A 21,397-nucleotide genomic window follows, 5' to 3' on the forward strand; every position below is an offset into this window, starting at 1 on the left:
GAACCCCCCTGAAAGTACCACCAGCACTGAACAGGCCGTTGCTTTGTTGGATTTTTGGTGAGGATAGGAGCTTTCTGACAAAAAGCCAACATGTTTGGAAGGATTATTAATGCATAAAAAGCACAGAGATTATTTATATTTCTCTTATGTAATGACTAATGATTTCTACAGTATTTTAGGAGATGAAAGTTTGTTGAACGTATTTGACATCTTTCTGGTGTATGTAGGGGCTTGGAAATGAAGACAAACCCATTATTTCCTACGCAACATGGAAATACTTGCTTACTAAAAGCAAAAACCAACATTATTTTGGTAAGCCAGCTGACAAAAAAAACCTTGAGATGAACCATTCTAACTTACAGAACTTTCACAGAAAACCTTACTATTATAAAGTAGAAAGCTTTTAAAACATTTGTGTAATGGTAAATCCAATTACACGCTTCATAAGCAAGATACAAGTTACTGAATAGAAGGTTTTAACACCTTTAATGTTTCTGTTCTTTACAGAAATCAGACTTTAAAAGCTAGAAGAACACGAGAAGCATTTCATGATGAACAGATAATTTCAGAAATAACCACCATAACTACATATTAAAAAGAATCATTTGTACTTTATATCAGTGGCCAGAATTCTTTTCTTTTCTATTTTCTAATATTCTGTTCTAATATTTAGAATATTTCTAAAATATTCTGCTTTAAAACAAACGGCTTCTACCAAAACCCAGAAATATAAATAAGACCTACAGTCCACACCAGCATTAGCATTGCCAAGATTAGTATTCAAGAATCAGGACATATTAAAGTAAAGCGAACGCAGATTTGAAAAGGTTAACATTGCTTAACAATGCTGCCTAGTTCTGAGACTGAATATTCACTTCAACATGCAAATGCTTAAAGCTTTTAAAGATCATGAAATACACCTCAGCACACGTACGCAATCTTACCTACAGTCAGGCAGAACTGCAGCACATGGACTGCCCCTTCCTGTTTCAGGAAGTTCATAAACCGAAATAAAAGGTCTTGCTGATCTCTGATCTCCTTTAGCTCCAGTTTCAGTACCTTAGTAAGTCAAAAAATGCAGTCAGCCAATTTTCAAAGTTTCAGTGAGTACATAAATAATGCAAAGAGTTTTAGAACAAAAACATTTATCCAAAGAAGGAAAGGAAATAAATGTTGCCTTTGCTTACAGATGGCTTTTTATTTCTTGGTTCTGCAAATTTCTGAAGGAATGGAACCAATGAAGAAGTAGGTTCAGTTGCTTTCTCAGGCTGCAGAAAAAAACGTCAAGAGACAATTGGGCAAGAAAGCTTCCTTAAAGGGGGAACAAATTACTACTGTTTTAACTTTGTCAATACTCACTGGACTATCATCAATGAAGATCAGCAGCAAATGGTTGACAGTGTCCTGCAGGAAAACAATACAAAATTTAATATTAAAGAAACTCAACAAATCAGATGAAAATCATTTCACCACTACATTATGCCTAAGTATAAACCTGTGAGTTTATTAATGCTTTAAAAAACCAAAGCCTGGCAACGCATGTTTCAGAATTGAGCTTTCACAGTCTCCCTAAATATTTACAAGTCAGGGAATTTCTGAAGAGATCTGCACAGAAACATCCTTTACCCAGTGGAGGAAAGCTCTAGTAAGTATTTTTACTATTAGTGCAGATCTAATGAATTACTAATACTTTCACAGATACAGTACTTTCTGTTTACAGCTAGGCAATACCTTCAAAAAGTATTGGAATTTGCCTATTAAAATACATGCATAAATAAAATCAAAGATGGCAGCGTTCTCCCTTTAGAAATAAATGCCATCTTATTTGCAGAATTAAGGACAAAAGAATTTATTTCAATAAAGCTGCAAAAAAGGCTGGTTTACTTAGACTGCTATAAAGCTACATACAGCTAGAGTTCAAGTAATTGAGTTCTTGTTTAAATGTAGCTATAGCAATTTGAAGGTGCTTATACTAGCACAGCATTTTCCCATTTGACAGGAATTATAGTCCTTCATTAAAAATGCATTCTTAAGAGATCATTCCAATACTGTATTTTAAGTTAGTTCAGCCAGTTAAGCACTCAAACTGGTTATAATGAACAAACAAAAAAGTTGGCCGCAAGATTTTTTCCTTTTACCCAGTAAGAATGCACAGCACTAAAGTCATCGTGCATCATTTGCTTTACCACAACATACTTAGTAGGAAAACAGTAATACTGAATAAATTAAGATTATTCCTGCGCTCTGAAGTCTTACAGGATCAGCTAAAAAATCCATTGAGGGAAGGAAAACAGAACCAGGCAGAATCTCTCTTATCAGAAGAGCCAGGGATCTGAAAAGAAAAAAAAAAAAAAAAAAAAGAAGAAAAAAATCAGAACCAATGCTAGATTACATAATTTTCTAAGACAAGTTTCCAATGTTGTTACATTTGACTGGGAAATATTTTAGTATTTAATAATAGCTTAAGCGTGCTATTTTTAAGACCAATCAAAAACTCATAAGCAAAGGGATAAGAAGGGATGAGGAGGATAACTTTGGAGTTCATTCTTTCACTCCCCAAAATTACTGTATTACATAGTGTACAGATACTTTAAAGAATAAAATTTAAATAATTTCTATACCTGCACTCTGTTGACTTTGGGGGCAAAATATAAGGAAACAGAAGTTCAGTAAGTTTTCTTAAGTAGTGAAGCTCATCTCTTCGGCTTCTCAAAGCAACATGGAGTTCTGGTCCATATTCTTCTAAAGCAGCTTGCTGCAAAAATTCTGCATTTTTTACTGCAAGTAAAAGAAGTAGTATTACAAGTTGTTTCAGCTTTTTTCTCATTGTGACATAAGAGACGATTGCTCTTCATTTGAGCTAAAAAGTTAATACTTTTAGTACATATACAACTGCCAAAAAGGGATACAATGTCTTTGAAGCCTGGCTATGTAAAAATAAAACCTCACATTGAAATAAGAATTCCTTCACCAAACAATTGCAGTTTGCATGGTTTCCAGAATGTTTTCTCATTTACAATTACTGAAGAACTCAACATCTTGATTTTTCTAAAAAACTGCTTTGCCCAAAGTCTGCCTCTATTTGCTTTTTCCCTGACCTCCTTCACAGTCCCCCTTTCATTTGGCTTCTACATAACTGACCAGCCTACAACACAATTTGAAACCAACTGCAACTTTTACTCCATCCTGTTACATATCTGTTCCCTGCTTAGAACATTTAGAAACAGATGTGAATGAACATGTTTTAAACACAGTGTAAATCAAACCAAAACCAGTACAAGGATCTCCAAGAGTGCTGCTTACAAGTAGCTGTAAGGAGTTGAAAGAATACCTGCTTTATCACATTAAAAACTATACATATTAATTAGAAGCAACAACATTGTATTCCTTCAAGTCACTTCAAAGGCAAGAACTGAGCTGTAATAAATCACACCTAGCTGCAATCCGGCACAGCCTCGTGCCAAGAGCCACACTAAGCACTGGTCAGACACAAAATACATACCTGTTACCTAGAAGGTTAAAGCTTGTTTCCAGCATATTGAATTTAGTGCAGAAGCCTGCTAGCTTGTCCTTCACAGCCAAGAACAAGTGGTATCAGCTGATACGGGGGATGCAGGGATGTATATTGCCTGATAAATCTGCCTAGTTGGTGCCACTAACAGCAGAGAGGAGGAATGTGTTCTCTGGCCAGAACAGGTAATGAATCATGGAGGTGTCTGTGCAAACAGCGAGGAATTACTAAAAGACGTACGGGTACCAAGAGTAGGATAAAAGGAAATGCCCCCTAAAGCAATCATTTGAAAAAGGATTGAGAAAAACAAACAGAAAAGGTGAGGCTCAACTGGCAACCAAAGCAAGGTCTGAAAGCTGCCTCGGAACGATGTATTATGGTGGCTGGTTTCGCAACCTTTACTAGAAAGAACCACTAAAAGTTACTTTCAGCTGCTACTTCACCTATCTGCCCTCGGGGAACAAGCCTATTCCTTTAGAACACTGAAGAAAATGGCTATATTTTCAACGCTGTACATTTAAGATACAGTTCTTTGCTGCTACAGAGAAGTGTTTCCAACTCCTCAGTAGAAATCAAAGGAAATACGAAATCTGGCATCTTCAGCACTGCAAGATAATCTATTATCTTGAAATTGCTGTTGCGCCACCGAAGACATCTAACATGATCACACTATGTCTCATAATTCATGTTATTCATTACCACAGAACCAATGGCTTATATTTATGGATATCAAGCAGACATTTTGAGGGAATGGAAGAAAGTTCATGACTCCAGTTAAAGTAAACATCTATGCTTAAAACGAAACCACATTTAGTGGATACAGCCATTTAGTGGAACACAGCCAGTGAAAAAAAAATAAAGGTAACTAATTTCCAACAGGAAGCATTGGAAGTATTCTTTTATAAGCAAATATTTTCCAAATATTCCTTCAGTGTGAAGTTTTAATATAATTTTTACATTAGGCTTGTGAAGATATTTTGGGGGGGATAATAATTAAACATGCTACTGCTCAAAGTCTCTCTGTGACTTATAAACCTAACTTTTCAATGTACTGAAGAACTCCACTGTTCATGTTAGCGTACAGATGGCAAAATCATTGTAGCTATGGAGTTACAGTTACAATACAGTTCATGGACATGCAGATCCTTTCATCTATAATTGCTCATCTGGAATATAGAGGAAAAACTTCAAGAAGCTTTGTTAAATGATCTTGATCACCCTGAATAAACAAAAAACACATTCCTGTTTACTATACAGAGAAAGAAATTTAGTATTTTCAACGTGGGGAAATGAAAATCAAAACTGAGAGATTTATTTGTAGTGTAACGTTTTCCCTATTTGTCTTTGCAACCTCCAGAAGAAAAATGCAAAAAGATCACTTTTTTTAAAAAAAAAAAAAAGACAAGGCAGCGAGGATGCAAAGATTTAGCAAATATAGTAACAAACACGCGTAAAGAAACATTTACACTTACCCTTTGAAACTGACAAGATATTAAGTCTTTACATTACCTTTCTGCCTGGCTTTGGCTATCACTTCAATGTGTTTCATCGCTGCCTTGAGCATTTTCTTTGTCACAACAGTTGGAATATCCACCTAAAGAATAGTTTTAAAATAAACCCAGAATTGTTCTAGGGTTTTTTGCTCAAATTTATTACAGACAACTATCAAACATATTAATTTGCTTATATGTCCCCATTCTAACCATAAAATGAACCCTTAAGAAACAACACATTAATTCTCTCATGAACTGACAGTAGTTCATTCTTCTGGGCAAAGCATATAACATCATGTAGAACTAAATGCCATAAATAATAGTGTTAACACATTTATTGTCAGCTTGTTCCCATTATGATTCTTCCATTGCAATAATTATAGTAATGCAGCTTGATTTCCAAGTCACAGTATACGAAACTTTGCTCCACATGAAGATCTGACCACCAACAAAAGCAAGTTAACAATGTTCTGCTTCTAGTACTTGTATACCTTAACCCTCAGCAATCCCTCAGCAATCATGTCCACAAGGAATAAAAGCTAAGTGAAACCTTCCTCTCTATGATAAGCAGAAAAAAAGTCACAGCTCAGGTAATGACAGAACCAAAAGAAAATTTGAGTTACTGAATCAAGGTGACTGTTAATGTCAATGACACCACGTGAATCAAAAAAAAAGCACGTATGATTTAATCAAGGATTGTATTAGAGTCCTGCATTTATGCTTTCCTTGATGGCTATGAAAATGAAAGGAAAATCACAGAACAATTTAGGCACAAATGGACCTCAGGACCTCCACAGGTCAAACGTTCCAGCCCCAACCATCTTGGTGGCCCCTTGGTTGAACTTGCTCCACTCTACTAATGTCTCTTTTGTAATGGGGAGCCCAAAACTGGGCTCCTAGATGCTGTCCAAAGACCATCAACTAAAGGCAGATAATCACTTTCCCTGATCAGTTGGCTCTGCTCCTGTTAATACAGCCCAGGGTGCTCTATTAACAGTACACACTGCTGGCTCGTACTCAGCTTACTGTCTACCATGGGGCCACGTCCTTTGCAGCAGAGCTTCTCTCCACAGCCACCCAGTCCCCAGGCTTTACAGTTTCAAGGGATTCTGCTTTATCAGTTGCCGTAGTTTCCACAGAAACTTATCTAGAAACTGACTCAACACTTTGCACGCCCTTTATTTCAAGCAAGAGCCAAAGAGGTTTCAGAGAAGCAGAAACATAGTTGCAAATGCTCAAAATTTAAGATTTCCAAACAAGTTTCTTTCCTAATGGGTTTGTCTCTCCCCAATATTAAGTCAAACAAAGACCTGAAGTAATGAAACAGAAGCATAAAAGTGCTTTTTCCCAGTCGAGGACAGAACTGTAATTGCCAAGGCCCCACCAGAGCCGACAGAAAAGTTGGTTGTTTATTCAGTTGTGCAAGGAGAATAGCACACTGCCCTGTAACGCTGCAGTTGCACAGCTATGACCTGACCTGGCCAGCCCAGCCAAGCTAGTACAAGCAGCTAGAACTCCTGTAACTAAATTAAGGTCAGCTCCTATTTACAAGCAAGAAAGTCGGAGCTTCTGCTCATCAGTGGAAAACCCTGTCCTTTTAGACTCGCATTTCAACAGTAATTTCAATCAATCAGGAGTTTCCTACAGAACATAGGGACAGGGGAGTGTTTATTCCTGCAGAGGCGAGTCAAAAAGCACAGCAAGCAAACTGTTACCGACACTTTTAGTAGATAAAACCAACTTTTGACAAAAATTTCAACCAGATGCAGGTCTACCCACATCATACAAAGGGACACCTTCACTTCCCTTCAAAACCTATAACCAACCCAGAAATGGCCACAATAAGGAAATTCCACATTGAGGCAGGGGGGGTATTTCAAGAGCTAACTAGTCTGAAGTGCTGGTCACTTTGTTCAGCAACCGTGTCCCGACAAACCCACCTAAGCAGCCCTAAACAGAAAACAAAGAAAACAAAGGAATTCATAGAAGATTATTTGTCGAAAAGATCCAAGCTATAACTGAAAAAAAAAAAAAAAAAAGGAAATAAGTCTGGTTTTCCTTACACATAGTAGTTCCTGAATTTACAAATTTTGTCTATTAGCTAGAACTATCGCTTTCAAGCACTTAATAACAAATCCAAATTGAAAGAGTGCTATTTGGCAAAGGTATAAGACTATTTTATTGTGCAATCGGTGATTAATTTCTTCTCAGGTGAGGCTATAAAGGACATTGTATCAGAGCTAGAAGGCTACAAAGCATTCTATCTTTTCAGTTAACTACTGAAATTTTAAACTAGGATTCCTAAAACGACAAAAAATTAGTATTTTATTTGCAATGTGTGTATCAACTCTGACTTCTACACACATTTTCAGTAGTACATGCTTCACAGCTATTAAGGCTGTCGGAATCTGTATGTGGGCATGTGTACACACAGAAACACTTGTTCAGCAGGAAAAAAAAAAAGGTATGAGCTGAAAAATATAGCATAGCATAAGCAACCATGCTCCCCTAAATGGCTGAGCATGCCAAGTTTCAATTTTGTTCCAAAACACAAAGTTAATATGAGTATCTTTTTGCCTGAGATACTTGTATCACTTCACACAAAGAGACAGAATTAATTATATTATTCTGTAGGATATATACAAATAAATCCAAACATTTGTAGAGAGAAATGCATTTCTGTGATAATCTTTATTTTGTAGTTCCTCTGACTGTGCTTAATATGTGTATATGTTTTAAGGTTTTTTGCACATATTGTCTACCCAGATACATAGAACTGAAGACATTACATTTAATTAATTACTGTCCAAGGCAAATATGGTAAATTAACACTACTTAAAGATGCTATAGCTGATCTGAGATAACACCAGTAATATCTTATTACCTGATCAATAGAGGAGACATCATAATTTTCTGAATCAACAATGGATCTACTAACAATGCAACTAATACCCACACGTATTAAAACTCAAAATTAAATTTCAAGACCTTGCTCTAGATTTTCACTTTGAAAGATTTACTCCACTTTCATACCTCCATATAATGTCTGTGTTACACGGACATTTCCTAACCTTCTCCCATATTCACTTTAGAAAAGCAACATGCTTGAGTTAGAGTAAACAAGAAAGTCATCTGGATTTGATATACAACAAGGACAGAATCAGGCTGTTAATCAGTTATGACAGAGTTCATGTACAACTTGTAGGTCAGGAAACATTGCTGTTACTAAGGAGGGGGGGTGGGGAAAAAAAAAAAAAAAGACATATTTATGGTAGTTGCTCCAACAATGGAGCCAGCACTGAATAAATCTGGAAACTGAGTAACTCTTCTGGCTTAGAACAGCCAGAAAGCTGGCTTGAAGCACTCTACCAGAAAAGAGAGTACATATGTTAATATATTAAACACAGTGAATAAAAAAGTTGAATCTTTTAGTCTTCAGAATGTTTTTTACGAACTACATTAATAACAGAATGATACCTGTTTTAATTCTGATACTCTTTATAGACAATGTAAGGACCTTGTCTGCATTTAAACAAGTCAAGCAAGCAGAAGCTATGAGATGGGTACACTGCTAACCATTTTCTAACAGTTCTTTTTCAATAATTGTCAAAATCTTTTCCACTTTGATTAAGTCATTAGAAGACAGCTAAAAGATCATTCCAAGGTTTTAACAATGCCTTACACTGGTGTAAAAAAATATATCCATTTGCTAGAATCACATAATGGTTTGGGTTGCAAGGGTCCTTCAAAGATCACCTAGTCCAACCCCCCCGCCGTGGGCAAGGACATCTTTCATTAGATCAGGCTGCGCAAAGCCCCATCCAACCAGATATTAAACACTTCCACTGATGAACCTTCAAAGATGGTTAAATAACCAAGAATGGGATAAGCTCCAGAATGAGGTAATGAAGACCGCAAAAAAGACAATTCAGTGGAAACTGCCTATACTCTCTGTAAGACTGACTTTGGAATCAGCATTTAAAAAAAAATTGAAGAACTCTCTACATATGGACATCAGTTATTTCTCATGGAAAACCAACATTAATACCTTTAAGTCACCTTACCTTGTGAATTCTCCGAACTAACACAGATGCAAAAAACCGCAGCGTGCCTCTCAGTTCATCCACTGAGGATTCATCATCAGTAATATTTCTGCAGTGTTGTAAGAAAGCAGAATAAAATACATATAATCCAACTACAGCACATTTGGCACTACTTAAGGCTAGAATAAAAACATCGACTGTTCTCAGAGTGTTCAATGGGCATTAACTGAAATGAAAGCTACAAAGTGTGGACAGAGAGTGAGCAGTCCTCTGAGTAAAATACACAGCAATCCCATCATGCTTGGGCACATAACAATGGCTTAAGAAATACATCAGTAAACTGGAATTATATAGCAATTCCTGCTCTACTATACTGTCTGCATGATTTTGACTGAGTAAAATCTAACTTATTTTCCGCACATGCGATTGTTTCCTAGTTCAGTAACACAAAGTGAAACTGAATTAGTATCAACAAAGCTTTTGGAATAAGAGTACTGCAAGCACTTACCCCAGTCAAGGCAGTCAAAATTAGATTTTCCATATTGCATACTACAAGACCTTCTGTACTCTGAGATTTCAAATAATTTTCCTTTGTTTAAGTAGAAATCCGGCTTTGTTAACTTCTTTTAAATTTTACTATAAAATTGGTAATTTCTCATGTAGCTTTTAATGAAATAGGTACATCCCTCATGTTTCAACTCTGCCTCTTCCAATAAAAAACTTGCATTGCTATTTTTTCAACAAGTTCTAATACTTAGATGCTATTTAATACAATAATATTCTCTCTTCTAAATATAAAATTGGGCCTATTTCTGGTCTAAACAGAGACTGCCATTTTTTAGAAAAGAAAAGAAAGCACAGCGCAGGAAACCAACAAATGACAGACTTTTTTTTTTTTTTTTTTAGTTGATCTACTTTTGATATAGCATGATATGTGAAACCATCAATTACAAAGAAAACAAAACAAAAACCTCAACCTATAGCTGCTTGGAACAGAATTGTAATTACTTAACATGGTTGCTGCTTGGAAACAAAGTAATAAAGAAGAATTGAAACAGATTCCCAAACACCTAAGTCAAAATATCATCTAAACTTTTCATCTGGCTTGCCAGTTTCCATCTGCTGCAACAGTCTGCTTAGTGGAAAATCATAGCAAAAATACTTAAAAGTTGATTCAGGAATAAAAATACCTAACTCCTCATCTTTTTTGGAAAACTGAATGAAAATGGGAAACACACTAAGTCTTAGATGCAGAAACTGCAACTAAACCGAGTGGAAAAAAGAGACTGTGATAACAGCATTCCACAAATGCAACCAGAAGAGTAAAAATCTACCAGCATTTAAGCATATATGGACATTAGAGTACGACTATCAGTAAAACTGCAGCATAACAGCTGCGTAATAACACAACAAAGAAACTTACATCCTGCTTTCACAGTTTTAGTAATAAAATTTTGCATGTTTAGTAAACGCAAATATCTGCTTTAAAAAAATATCATTACAAGCAACAACAGTACATTTGAAAAATAAAAATGTTATGCCTGTAACATCATGTGATATTACTCATAATCTGATTTTTTAAAGCAATATTAGCCTGGGTTATATAGCATTTCAACCAGTGACCTGACGATCAAAGTATACAACTAATTGCATGAAAAAGCACCTCAAAGAAAGCAGTCTGGCGTAAGGAATACAACCATCCTCCAACAGCTAATCACATGCAGATAAGAATACTGTAGGGGAAGGTTTGCTTTAAGATCAGCAGCTGACATTTTGTAAGCAATATGCTTCACAAATACCCACATTGTCAAAGGAAGCCAAGGGATTAGCAAACAGATTGTATGATTGTGTTACTAGTATTTGACAGACAACAAGATATACAAAGTAATTTGGATCAAGAAGTTGTTATTTTCTTGGCCCTTGGATAACCAGTATCTTGGCTAATTCTACTTGGACATGACTTGATGCCACGTACTTTCACAATGTGCCGTAGGTTTGCAGAGACATTCTTTTAATCATCAGCAGACTGATGACTGGTGAAAAAAAAATAAAGAACCTGAAAAATCTCAAATCCCTAGTGACACAGTGGGAGGTCCAAAGTACTCACTTGGAAACATTGTAAAAATTAACTGCATTTTCCCAAAAATTGAGGAAAAACTTAAAAACATAACTGTCAGTGTAACGGAGAGATTTGCTAAAATAAAAAGTCTCAGTCTGTTAATTGTAAACAGTTACGGAGTCCGATGTCTGAAAAGAGATACACCCAGCTGCTATTGCATACAAAATCTTATGGGATCTACTGATAAATGAAAGCCATGCACAAATAGCAAAGGGATTTTTTCCCCTCTGTGTGTCAAGTATTTCTTAGAAAATTTGGCCAACTCCTATCAAAAAGATGAAGAAAATAAGTTGCAAGCCGATAAAACTGTAAAGCTATGGTTTGTAACTCAACAAAAATCCTGATTTTTTGTTGCATTTAAAATAGAAGCAGCTCCATATGTGAAAACACTGGTTTCAGTCACTATCAAAGAAAAAATGTTTTCATAGTAACGTATTACAAAAACGTGGTAATCACTGGATTCTAACCTAGTCTGAGAGAACTGGAGTCACAGTAGCATCAATGACCAAAAAAATGCACTAAAGCACAGAGCAACTCATTCAAACTTCAAACTCTCCTATTCAAAATGAGCTTGGTATAAGCAAGGTATATACAGCATAAGCAGCAGTCTCAGACCAGTGTTTTGTAACTCTACAAACTTGCATTACTTACAATTATGCTCTATTCTTCTCACATAGTTGAAAAAAAATCTTAACACAAATATTTCAACATAACCAGTATAAATACTTTGAAAAATACCAAACAAAAAAATGCACATAGGTCTACCTATTTCAGTGGATTTCAAGTACTAATCTTCACTCCCCTAAACTGATCCAAGTTTAGGGACGTTTGCCTCTAAATTTTAACCAGCTAATAAAATATTACAAATTCTTACACAGTTTATTAATGGAAAAAAAAAAAAACCAGACCACAGCTTTCCCCTGCTTGCAGCACTTTATTTCCCAAGCAACAAATCCATGATTTTATCTTGTAATATACACGTCTGGTAAGTGTTACACTTCCTGGGGTTCCAAGTGACATACATCATGTTACCTCTCTAACGTCCAGAGTGTGCAAGGTGCTGCAAGACAGCATCAGCTGGCAGGGCACAATAAAAAAAAGAGAGAGGGGTAGCTTCTGCACAAATGCCTTCACTTGAAAGGGAGGCAGCTAGCATGAGGATTTATGCCCAGACTTTTCTGCAAGTGAAAGCAGCAAACTGTTTTACCAGCCTAGTCTGGCAAGTCTGAATTGCCTGCCGGTGGTTACCCACACTGATACGTAAGGGTAGTCTGGATGCAAAGGCTTCTGATTTGGCTCTGTGAAAAGTTATCTAAAGTCAGTAAGGTTTGTTAGCTCAGGAGAAACATTCCATGAATGCAAGAGTTCTTTCTCCAGGGTGAGCTGAGCTATGCAAACAGTGTAGGTACACCTAAGCAGAAGACATCAGAACTCACATGCTCTACGAGACAGACCTCAAACGGCCACACACAAACAGTTCAAGCCTCCCTGCACGACTGTCGCTGGAAATACAGGAAAGCACAGAAACACCTAAATGTCTAGAGGGAGTGAAACCAGATCTGACACTACTACTGTTACACTGAAACCAGCAAGCCTTCCAGGACCAAGTTGTGTCCTGCAGAACTGCATTATAGCTCGCTGAACTCCCAATACTTCAGGTTCATGGAAAGCTTATTAGATCTGATCAGCACGGTGTGAATTTATGGAGCCAGTTCAAAATCCAGAGGTACAGCCACGTAAAACTAGAGATAGTGTAGGAGCATCTATACAGCTCACCTGAGGGCAAAACAAAGCAGAACCTAGGCTGGCTAGCTGCATAACAATGATGTTTTGCACTGCCTATTACTGTCCCCACCATACAATGTATTCCAGACTTCCACTGTCTTGAGCATCAGAGATGTAAGTAATATGTGGAATTCAAGTTTCCTTGTCAGTCCAAAACAAAGACACTGAAGACACCTTCCACCAGCCAAAACCACCTAATGTCAAATTATGAAATACAAAAGTTGGTTCCCTTACATTTGTTACTTTATCAAACAGCTCAACGGAACACACTCTAGTCTTCTCTATTTGAAAGCTAAAAACCTTGAATTTTTCAACTTGATCATTCACAATACACGGTGCTAAAGCTCCCTCTGCTGTTTGCGTAGGCAGTTAAGTTTTATACTTCGGAGTATTAATCATATAAAGGTAGACACGAGAGATGCAGTTATCAGCCACAATTAAAAACCAATCAGGCAAAATCATCTGCCCAGAAAGTTTTAGATCCCAGAGAGACAGAAAAAAACAGCGTAAAAGAAAAAAAAAAAGTTGCAATTTCTTTTAGCACAAAACTAAACGTTTCCATCCAATGAAAAAAGTCAAAGTCAGAATTAAGGCAAAATTGTGTTTTAACACATTAATGCCAAGCACAATCAAGTAAAAATATTTTTTGTATCTTCTTGCAAAGCATTCTGAAACACTAATTAATATTAAAGGAACAAGGCAAAAAAACCAAAAAAGAATTAGCACAAGTTTTCCTTTATACACTGTTTTAAAGTTATTTACACAGTACTACTCTATTCAGCTCAGCGTAACCACTCACATCAGATGTTCTGCAAGAAGATGGCCACAACGTGTTCAAAACACCTTCTCTGTATTAATCAAAAGTGGAATTTTTGTTTTCAAAAAATTGTAAAGTGATTTTTATTTTTTTTTTAAGCAATATGAAAGATCAGTATGCTTCTATCTGGAAATAAATTTGGGGGGGGGGTGTCTGAGCTTTTACACAAATTTTAATAAAGCCATATGTACTTCTGAGTTATCAGAAAATTAACATATAAAAATGAATAATCTAAAAGTGGTTTCAGGATGAAATAAAATTTCAGAACCACCTCTACCATGCCCAAATTATTACAAGACCTGTTGTTCTACTCTGCTAAGAGACAATAAAATGGTGAAACTGTAGCACTTAAAAGTATGCTTTATATATGCACTTTTACTAAAGAAACAGAAATGTTTATTTTCAGGTGACTATTTCTTAAACAGTTTGACAAATATTTGAGAGTCAAAACCAGTTAACTTTTAGGTAAAGCTCATACCTGTACCATGGATAAATAAAGTTTTCCAGCACCAACTCAAGCACCTGTGCAGAACAAAGACAACCACATTACAAAACAAATTACCATAAATCCTTGTTAGAAGAGGCAAAAGCACACCTTCCAAAACTCAAAGAACATAATTCATACATCATAAAACTTTAACATACAAACGTGTACATTGCAATCCTATTGCGAGATCAATAATTTTGCATAATAATCAGTACTTTGGGCAAATTGCAACAAAGTGGTGGTTTAACCTGCTATCAATGTGAAACAGCTGCCACTCTTACTACCGACAACACGAAGCACAGTGCCGTGGCCACTCTGTGAGGCAAATGCTATGAAAAATGTCATCTTACCTCAAACAGCCCTTTCCCACTTTTTCCAATCAGTCCTTGTTCTTTTCTGACGTAGTGTGGAGTGTCCCACAGGCACAGCTACCCATCCTACCACTTATACACATCTCCACCTGTTTTTATCCAACCACACCTACCTTTTCCAGCTCTCTCCCACCCTCAAAGTGGGACAGTCAATCCTGTACGCTCACCGCTCACGAAAAAGCAAAGGAAGAATCCTAAAAAGCAATTCCTAGGAAAGCCATTCTTCTTTCTCCACATCCTGCACCACAGCTTTCAACAAAGCCTGCTTTATGGTCCAGCCATCTCCTGAAGTCCCAGCTGGAGCACTTCCCAAAGTTCTTGTCCTACATGTATCCTCACGGCCTTCTCCCTCCTGTTCCTAGCCCCTGTATACGCCACCTACGTGCATGTCTGTAGGAGAAGCTTTTCCATCCTTCCCGTCAAATCTATTCTTCATAGGTCAAGACTGTAGTTGCCTTTCCCATGCCAGAAAACCTGGTTTAATCAGGAAGAACCGGTGCTGTTGCAGCCATGTCACAGGCACACCCTGGTCCATCACAGAAGGGAGGGAGGCAGAGGAGGCGACAGTCCCTGTTCAATCGATGGGGCACAAGGTGTACTGCTAGCGAGACTGCAGCTCTGACATCTCTCCTTACACCAACACAAAGTTTCAAGTAACTGTCACAGTCCTTGCACCGCGATTAGCAAAAAGAAAACTTCTGAAGGGGAAACATCAGGCAGTGCTGAGGAAAAAAAAAACAAAACACAAAGAAGGAACAGGAAGGAGGATCTCTCCTCCTTCACTAGAAGCCCAAGATACAGTCCATACTACCTTCTCCTGTCACAAGGTATCCCTTAATTTGAGTGACTGCTTTAGAGATCACTTTGTTCCCAGCAGCATCAAGGCTGATCAGGGTAGTAAGAGAGAATACGTATGTTGCTACGTGAGGCTGCTGTGCCATATTCTACAGAAGGAAAGTTTTGCAAAAGAAGCTACCGCGTTCAAAGAAAAATGTAAAATCTGTTTGGAAGGAAAGCAGTTGATGTACAAGTGTCATTTATGAAAATAAGTATTATTCTTCTTAAGAGATTTGCTGCTACACTCATTCACAGTGTAACGCACGGCAAGAATTCAAGACTTACTAAATATATACTGCCTTTAGGGCACTACATGCCATTGTTCTACCCATTATTATAAAAGCACACCCAATAAAATGCACACTATGGCCTTTTAAATTCCTCTCAATTCCTCAGACTTGAGCATCTGATGAAAAGTCTTTTTCCTCTCTTCATTACAAAGAATATCACCTACTCAAATTTGGTAAGATACTCTCTCTTTTCCAATTTATCCATTTCAGTTATTTTCCTCCCTTTGTTTTTAAGGCTGAAAGAGAAATACTGAGCCCTCCCCTCACCCTCTCTCTACAAGGATGTTTCCCAGTTTGGGATAACTTTAGATGTCTGTGTTGTGCACCAAACAAAAGCCAACAATTACTTTTCTCCTACCCTTACGTGCCATAGCAGTATTAGATCTTGAAAATGTAATATGATCATGTGTTGATGATGGATGGATAGGCTAAGTATTGTGTGTTCCCTCAAAATCTCGTATTTCCATTAAAAGTGGAGTGGAGGGGTGGGGGGAGATCACAACACATGCTTTACTTCCCAGTCCAGAAAAGATCAAGAAATCCCAGAGAATCTAGTTTGGAAGTTAATCTTCAGACAACAGGAGGGAGATGGCATCCAGCTCCAGTCAGCAAACACAGACCATTGACCTTAAGAGCAACAGATCAGACTACTCAGAACAATTCCCCTGATGCCTTCCACAGCACTGCCACTACATAACCCACCGATTTATTCCATAGAAATGTCACTCTTGCATGTACTGACTGCAACATTATTTTTGTTCATGCAGAGTTTCTACCAAAACAAACCTCTTTCAGGGCCCAAACTGCAGACTCTTCCAAAAAAGTGCCTTTCAAAAGCAAAGGCCTGCAGAAAAATCCATACTGTGCATCACATTGGAACAGGCTGTCCAGGGAAGTGGTGGAGTCGCCATCCCTGGAGGTATTCAAAAGACATGTAGATGTGGTGCTTGGGGACATGGTTTAGTGGTGGACTGGGCAGCGCAAGGTTAACAGCTGGACTTGATGATCTTAAAGGTCTTTTCCAATATAAATGATTCTGTGATCTATTAAAGGATCCCTTTTCTTTCTTCCTCCACTTTTACAATGTGCCTCCTCATCAAGAGCAATGACATCTTCCGCTTGGACAGCCTTCGAGCACAAGACCATGTACTCAAAGGGAGCACAGCGCACTCCTCTTGAAAGAGCTTTCTTTAACCATGACTACTACTTTGGAACCAACAGCCTGTCCATCAGGCTTTCAGCGCGTGTTGCTGCAGTTCCAGGTCCTCAGATGCTAACATAACTTGTTTGCCTACAGTCCAGAGGCTTCTAAAGCCACTAGAATTGTTTCCAACAGTGAGAAATCTCATTCTTTCTGCTAGCTATGCCAAACACACACCGTTCAGAGAATCATCCTCCTGTGGTTATTACATCAGCAAGGAAGGCAGGGAAGACACAAGACCTGATGACCCATCGCACTCTGGATAAGGTTTCTTCAAGATTTACCCCATGAACATTTGCCAGTGTTTCTCTTGTTATCTTCCACTTCCACAGTCACACTGCAAGTAAGGGGTTTATGGTAATGTTTCCACAGGACAATGCCATACAGATAAACCCACTAGCGGAAGACCCAGAAGCAGCGCGCACAGAGACAGAAATGCAGTTGAAGTCCACATATCACTGGTCCTGATATCGCAGGCCAAGGCACATTCTACTAGAACTCAAGTTATCTACACAGTCTCCATCACACCAAGGTGCTGTACAGAAGCTAAAAGAGTGCTCCAGTGTGAAATCATCCACACTGCAAAACACAAGCACTCAAGTAATAACAGGTCATTGACTGCCAGTAACTGGAGTTCAGAGCATACAGCCTTCCCATGAACCCTATGAGCCTTCCAGACTGCATCAGTGTGCTTCTGCAAGTCAGAAATAAACCTGTCACACCATCCACTGAATAAAGCACTACAAAAGCAGGGTATGTGTATCCACTTCCATTCTAGCAACACCAACAATATTATTCAAGCTCAACTACTCATGCTACGAACACATGCCAACAGAGTAGATCAGACACCTCAAAGAATGGCAGCTAACGATAAGCAATTTCCTTGTCTGTAAAGTATTATTCTCTGGTTTTAAATACAAACTATGAGTCATTTCAGGTAAAGCCTACCTACTTTTCAAGTATTTTACAAAATTACTGGTTCTACTATGCGTAAGCAGTTTTGAATTGGTAAGAGATTGCAAGTGTAAAACCAAAGGCAGCAGGTAGCACTGTAAGCAGCAGCTGAAGAAAAAACAAAGAGAAATTATGTTCTAGCATGCACTACGACACTGCGCGCTTGTCATTCTTCGCTGCTGAACAAGCTTTCTCTGGACTGCCATAGAACAGACCCCAGTTGTCAGGAGGAGGAACTACAAAGCTGAGTAATGAACAATTCAGTAACAGGTCAGAACTACCAGGCTCAGGTAGACTGGAAAGGAGCAAGGATATGATAAGTAAACCACAAAAGCAATCTTAAAAGCCTTAGAAGACAGCACAACTAGATAGCTGAGGCAACTTTCTGAGGGTAGAACAAGAGATTCCTAATAAAAAAGCATGCAGGCCACTACGCTGCTGCAAGAGTTTAAGACTGGCAAAGAGCACGTTCAGACAATAACTGATGTCTTGTCACGCATTTGTCTGTATCTTACTTTTAGAAAATAAATTTAAAAAAAAAAAATAAAGACAAGAGATAAAATTCTGGTCCCATAACCAAGTCAAACTAAAGAAAGGTTTGTGAGATCAACAGACAGCACCTTGATCCAGTAAGGCATTTCTTTCATGACGCTGATCAAGAGTAGCAGAGCAGCTTTCCAGATTTGACTTGCAATCATCCCTCACACAGCAAAAGTGAGATGGTAGGGAAAGAGCTGAGTTCATTAACTGAATAATAGAATTCAATTCTCCCTTATACAATCTGTAGCACCCGAAATCATACACAACATAAAACTGGCCAACAGATATCACATCCTAACTCACAAAGAAAGGAAACGCTGGGGAAACTAACATAGAGCCCAATGGATTAGAAATAGGAAATAAAATTACACTTAGGTCACTGCACTATTCTCACACAGGATACAGCCCAAACTATCAAATACTGATAGATGCATGGTTGAGGCAGTTTAGAGCTCAACTATAATAATAAACATAAATGAGTGGGGGAAGAAAGTCCAAGCACAGGCTTTTCTTACTGTTTTAAACCATGTGCAGCAGCTAGATAACCAAAACAAGGTTGTAAAACATTAAGAATTTGCAAAGTGAGACAAATTGTCATCAGAATCCAAGAGAAAAATCCGTACTTGTGAGAACAACTCACATTCCTCCTGATTTCAATGTGTATTAAATTGTTCTGCAAGCACTTGAAAACACAAGCTTAAAGACTATACAACTGATTCAAATTAGAAACACTTGGAAATGAGAACATTGCCAAAATTCTTCAACCTGAAAAGGAAGAACTAGAAAAACTAATCCAGAATAAAAAAATCCCAGAATTATTCCAAGTACTTGAAGAATCTGCTTTTCAGAAGCAGGTTGCACTCTGCACTTCTTTAGAATCTCATTAGTCTTAATTCTCACCGTATCAGCTTCCCTCTAACGTATGACCAACCCACAAAAGAAAGTAAGAGCAGTCTCTCCTTCCAACCTAAAGCAGGCTATCCAATTCCAGACACACATTACACACTGCATCCCCAGAGCAGATGGTCAAGAGGAATAATCCAGTGTCGGTAGAACTCCCGCTACCCTTTTAACCAGTACGCAATAGCTACAAGAGGGAACAAGGCAATGAGATTTTTCACTCCAAACAGTATCCTACACAGGTGAAAATGGTGGCTCAAACAGACGGCTTGTTTGGGTCCATCAAAGATGATTACCCTGGCTCACTGCCCCAGCAAGGCACAGAACCTGGGTCTGGCACTTCCCTCTAGTTAAGCACCCAAAGAAAAGAATGAGAAACACGGCACAGATGTACAAAAGCTGTCTGTATCACTAAATAAAGCGGGGCCAGGGACCTGTCACTGAAGTAAAAAAAAAAAACCAAAACAGCAAAGAACAGTCCACACCACTTTGGTAAAAGCAGAACTACAGCAACAACAATCAAATACGAAACGCCAATGTGTAGCAACACATTTTAACGATCAGTCTGAGAAGATAGTTATGGTATCTACTAGTATCTCTTATGAATGACATAATACAAAGAACTTTTTTAGCATTAAATTCCCATTTAAGCTAAACAGGAAAATTTCTGGTTCTTCAGCATTTACCACACCCTTTGGTAAAATGTGTCAGCTATTTGCTGCCCAAACTTCCAAAAATACTACATGCATAAAGCGTTTATTTTCCATTCTATTACTAAAACAGGAGGTTAAAACAATAAACCTATTAAAATTATATATTCAGCAATATTAATATTTTAATACACTTAAGCCAAAACTTATTTAAAAAAAAATAGATTTAAGTAAGTTTAAAAGAATAAATGCTAGCTTCCGAAATTGCAGAGGAAGTTACTGCGCTAAACCAAAGGAAGTCAACAAGTTGTTATCTGTGTTTTTTTTAAAAACATTCTCAACTGTCCAACCCTCCCTTCCCTTAAGGTTTTCACTCTTTTGCTACTCTTGCTGTGGGCTGTGCCCAGGAGACCATCACGCACAGCTGAATTGAAGTGTTAGCTTATACCATAACTGCACGCAGCTTTTTACTTCACACACCACGTTGTTAATTGCAAGAGCTGACATGCAAGAATCTTCTCACTTCTGACAGGCCAATTGTTCATCCTCCTACCACAGAACCTCAAAGTTCTAATTCTAAATAAATGGACATTAAGCTACAGATGTGCTTGCATATTTTCCTAGCTTTAAAAAAGGAGAAAATATTATTTATTTAGCTGCCAATATATTTCATCAATTACCAATCAAGGGGAAAAAAACCAAACCCAAAGAACAATGGCTCTTTGGATAGTTCTTCTTAAAGAGAAAAGAACAAAACAAAACTCCTGATTTACAGCCATCTTAAAAAACAGGTGTTTATGCTATTCTTTCAGTAAATCTACTATTTTCTTTTTTAGACAGATTTTGTTACAGCTTTGTCTGATGATGTGAAATCAGCTACCATGAAATTACCATCTTCATTACAAAAATTTTGTAGCTGGAGCAAATAATCCCTTAACCTCCACTTCAAAATACTAGGCAGACTGAAATCCTTAACTTTCTCAGAATTGGACACATCCAGTTATAAATGTTCTTTCCCGTGTACTTCCCAGTTTACATAGATGTTTCTTCTATGCATGCTACTACAGAACAGTCATGACTGCATTAACAAGCAGGCCATCTCGCCTCTCTGCTCCCAGTGTATGTTCTTCTGCTTTGAATTTTACAGAAACAAGCTAACATACACAGGAAGCACATCTGAACTATCTATTGAACCAGAATTAATAGGTCTAAGACATACATAATAAAAACGCAATGAATTTCAAGGCACTAAGAAAACGACACAGCAATTACCTCTGAGAGTGATGCATCCACCTTGGAAGGCACTTTCAGATCCAGCCATGGCTGATAATTTTCCAGAAGCAAAGTAGGTCTGCAGGAAAGAATGGAAAAGTTGATGCAACAGTATTTCATAGAAAGC

General features: G+C 37.7%; 1 protein-coding gene across 5 annotated transcripts in view; it reads right to left on the bottom strand.

Moving 5' to 3' along the window:
- SNX14 (sorting nexin 14) overlaps positions 1-21,397 on the bottom strand; it is a 64,774-nt gene that overhangs the window by 32,234 nt on the left and 11,143 nt on the right. For all 5 annotated transcript variants that reach the window (XM_055809815.1, XM_055809814.1, XM_055809812.1 and 2 more), the window contains 9 exons: positions 21,271-21,349; positions 14,247-14,290; positions 9,069-9,156; positions 5,021-5,105; positions 2,622-2,778; positions 2,257-2,332; positions 1,360-1,404; positions 1,188-1,268; positions 945-1,059 (listed from right to left, as the gene is read on the bottom strand). In XM_055809815.1, the coding sequence (XP_055665790.1) occupies positions 945-1,059; positions 1,188-1,268; positions 1,360-1,404; positions 2,257-2,332; positions 2,622-2,778; positions 5,021-5,105; positions 9,069-9,156; positions 14,247-14,290; positions 21,271-21,349 (770 nt within the window). The remainder of the gene's footprint in view (positions 1-944; positions 1,060-1,187; positions 1,269-1,359; positions 1,405-2,256; positions 2,333-2,621; positions 2,779-5,020; positions 5,106-9,068; positions 9,157-14,246; positions 14,291-21,270; positions 21,350-21,397) is intronic.

The sequence above is a fragment of the Falco peregrinus genome, chromosome 7 (genome assembly GCF_023634155.1).
Source record: "Falco peregrinus isolate bFalPer1 chromosome 7, bFalPer1.pri, whole genome shotgun sequence".
NCBI lineage: Eukaryota > Metazoa > Chordata > Aves > Falconiformes > Falconidae > Falco > Falco peregrinus.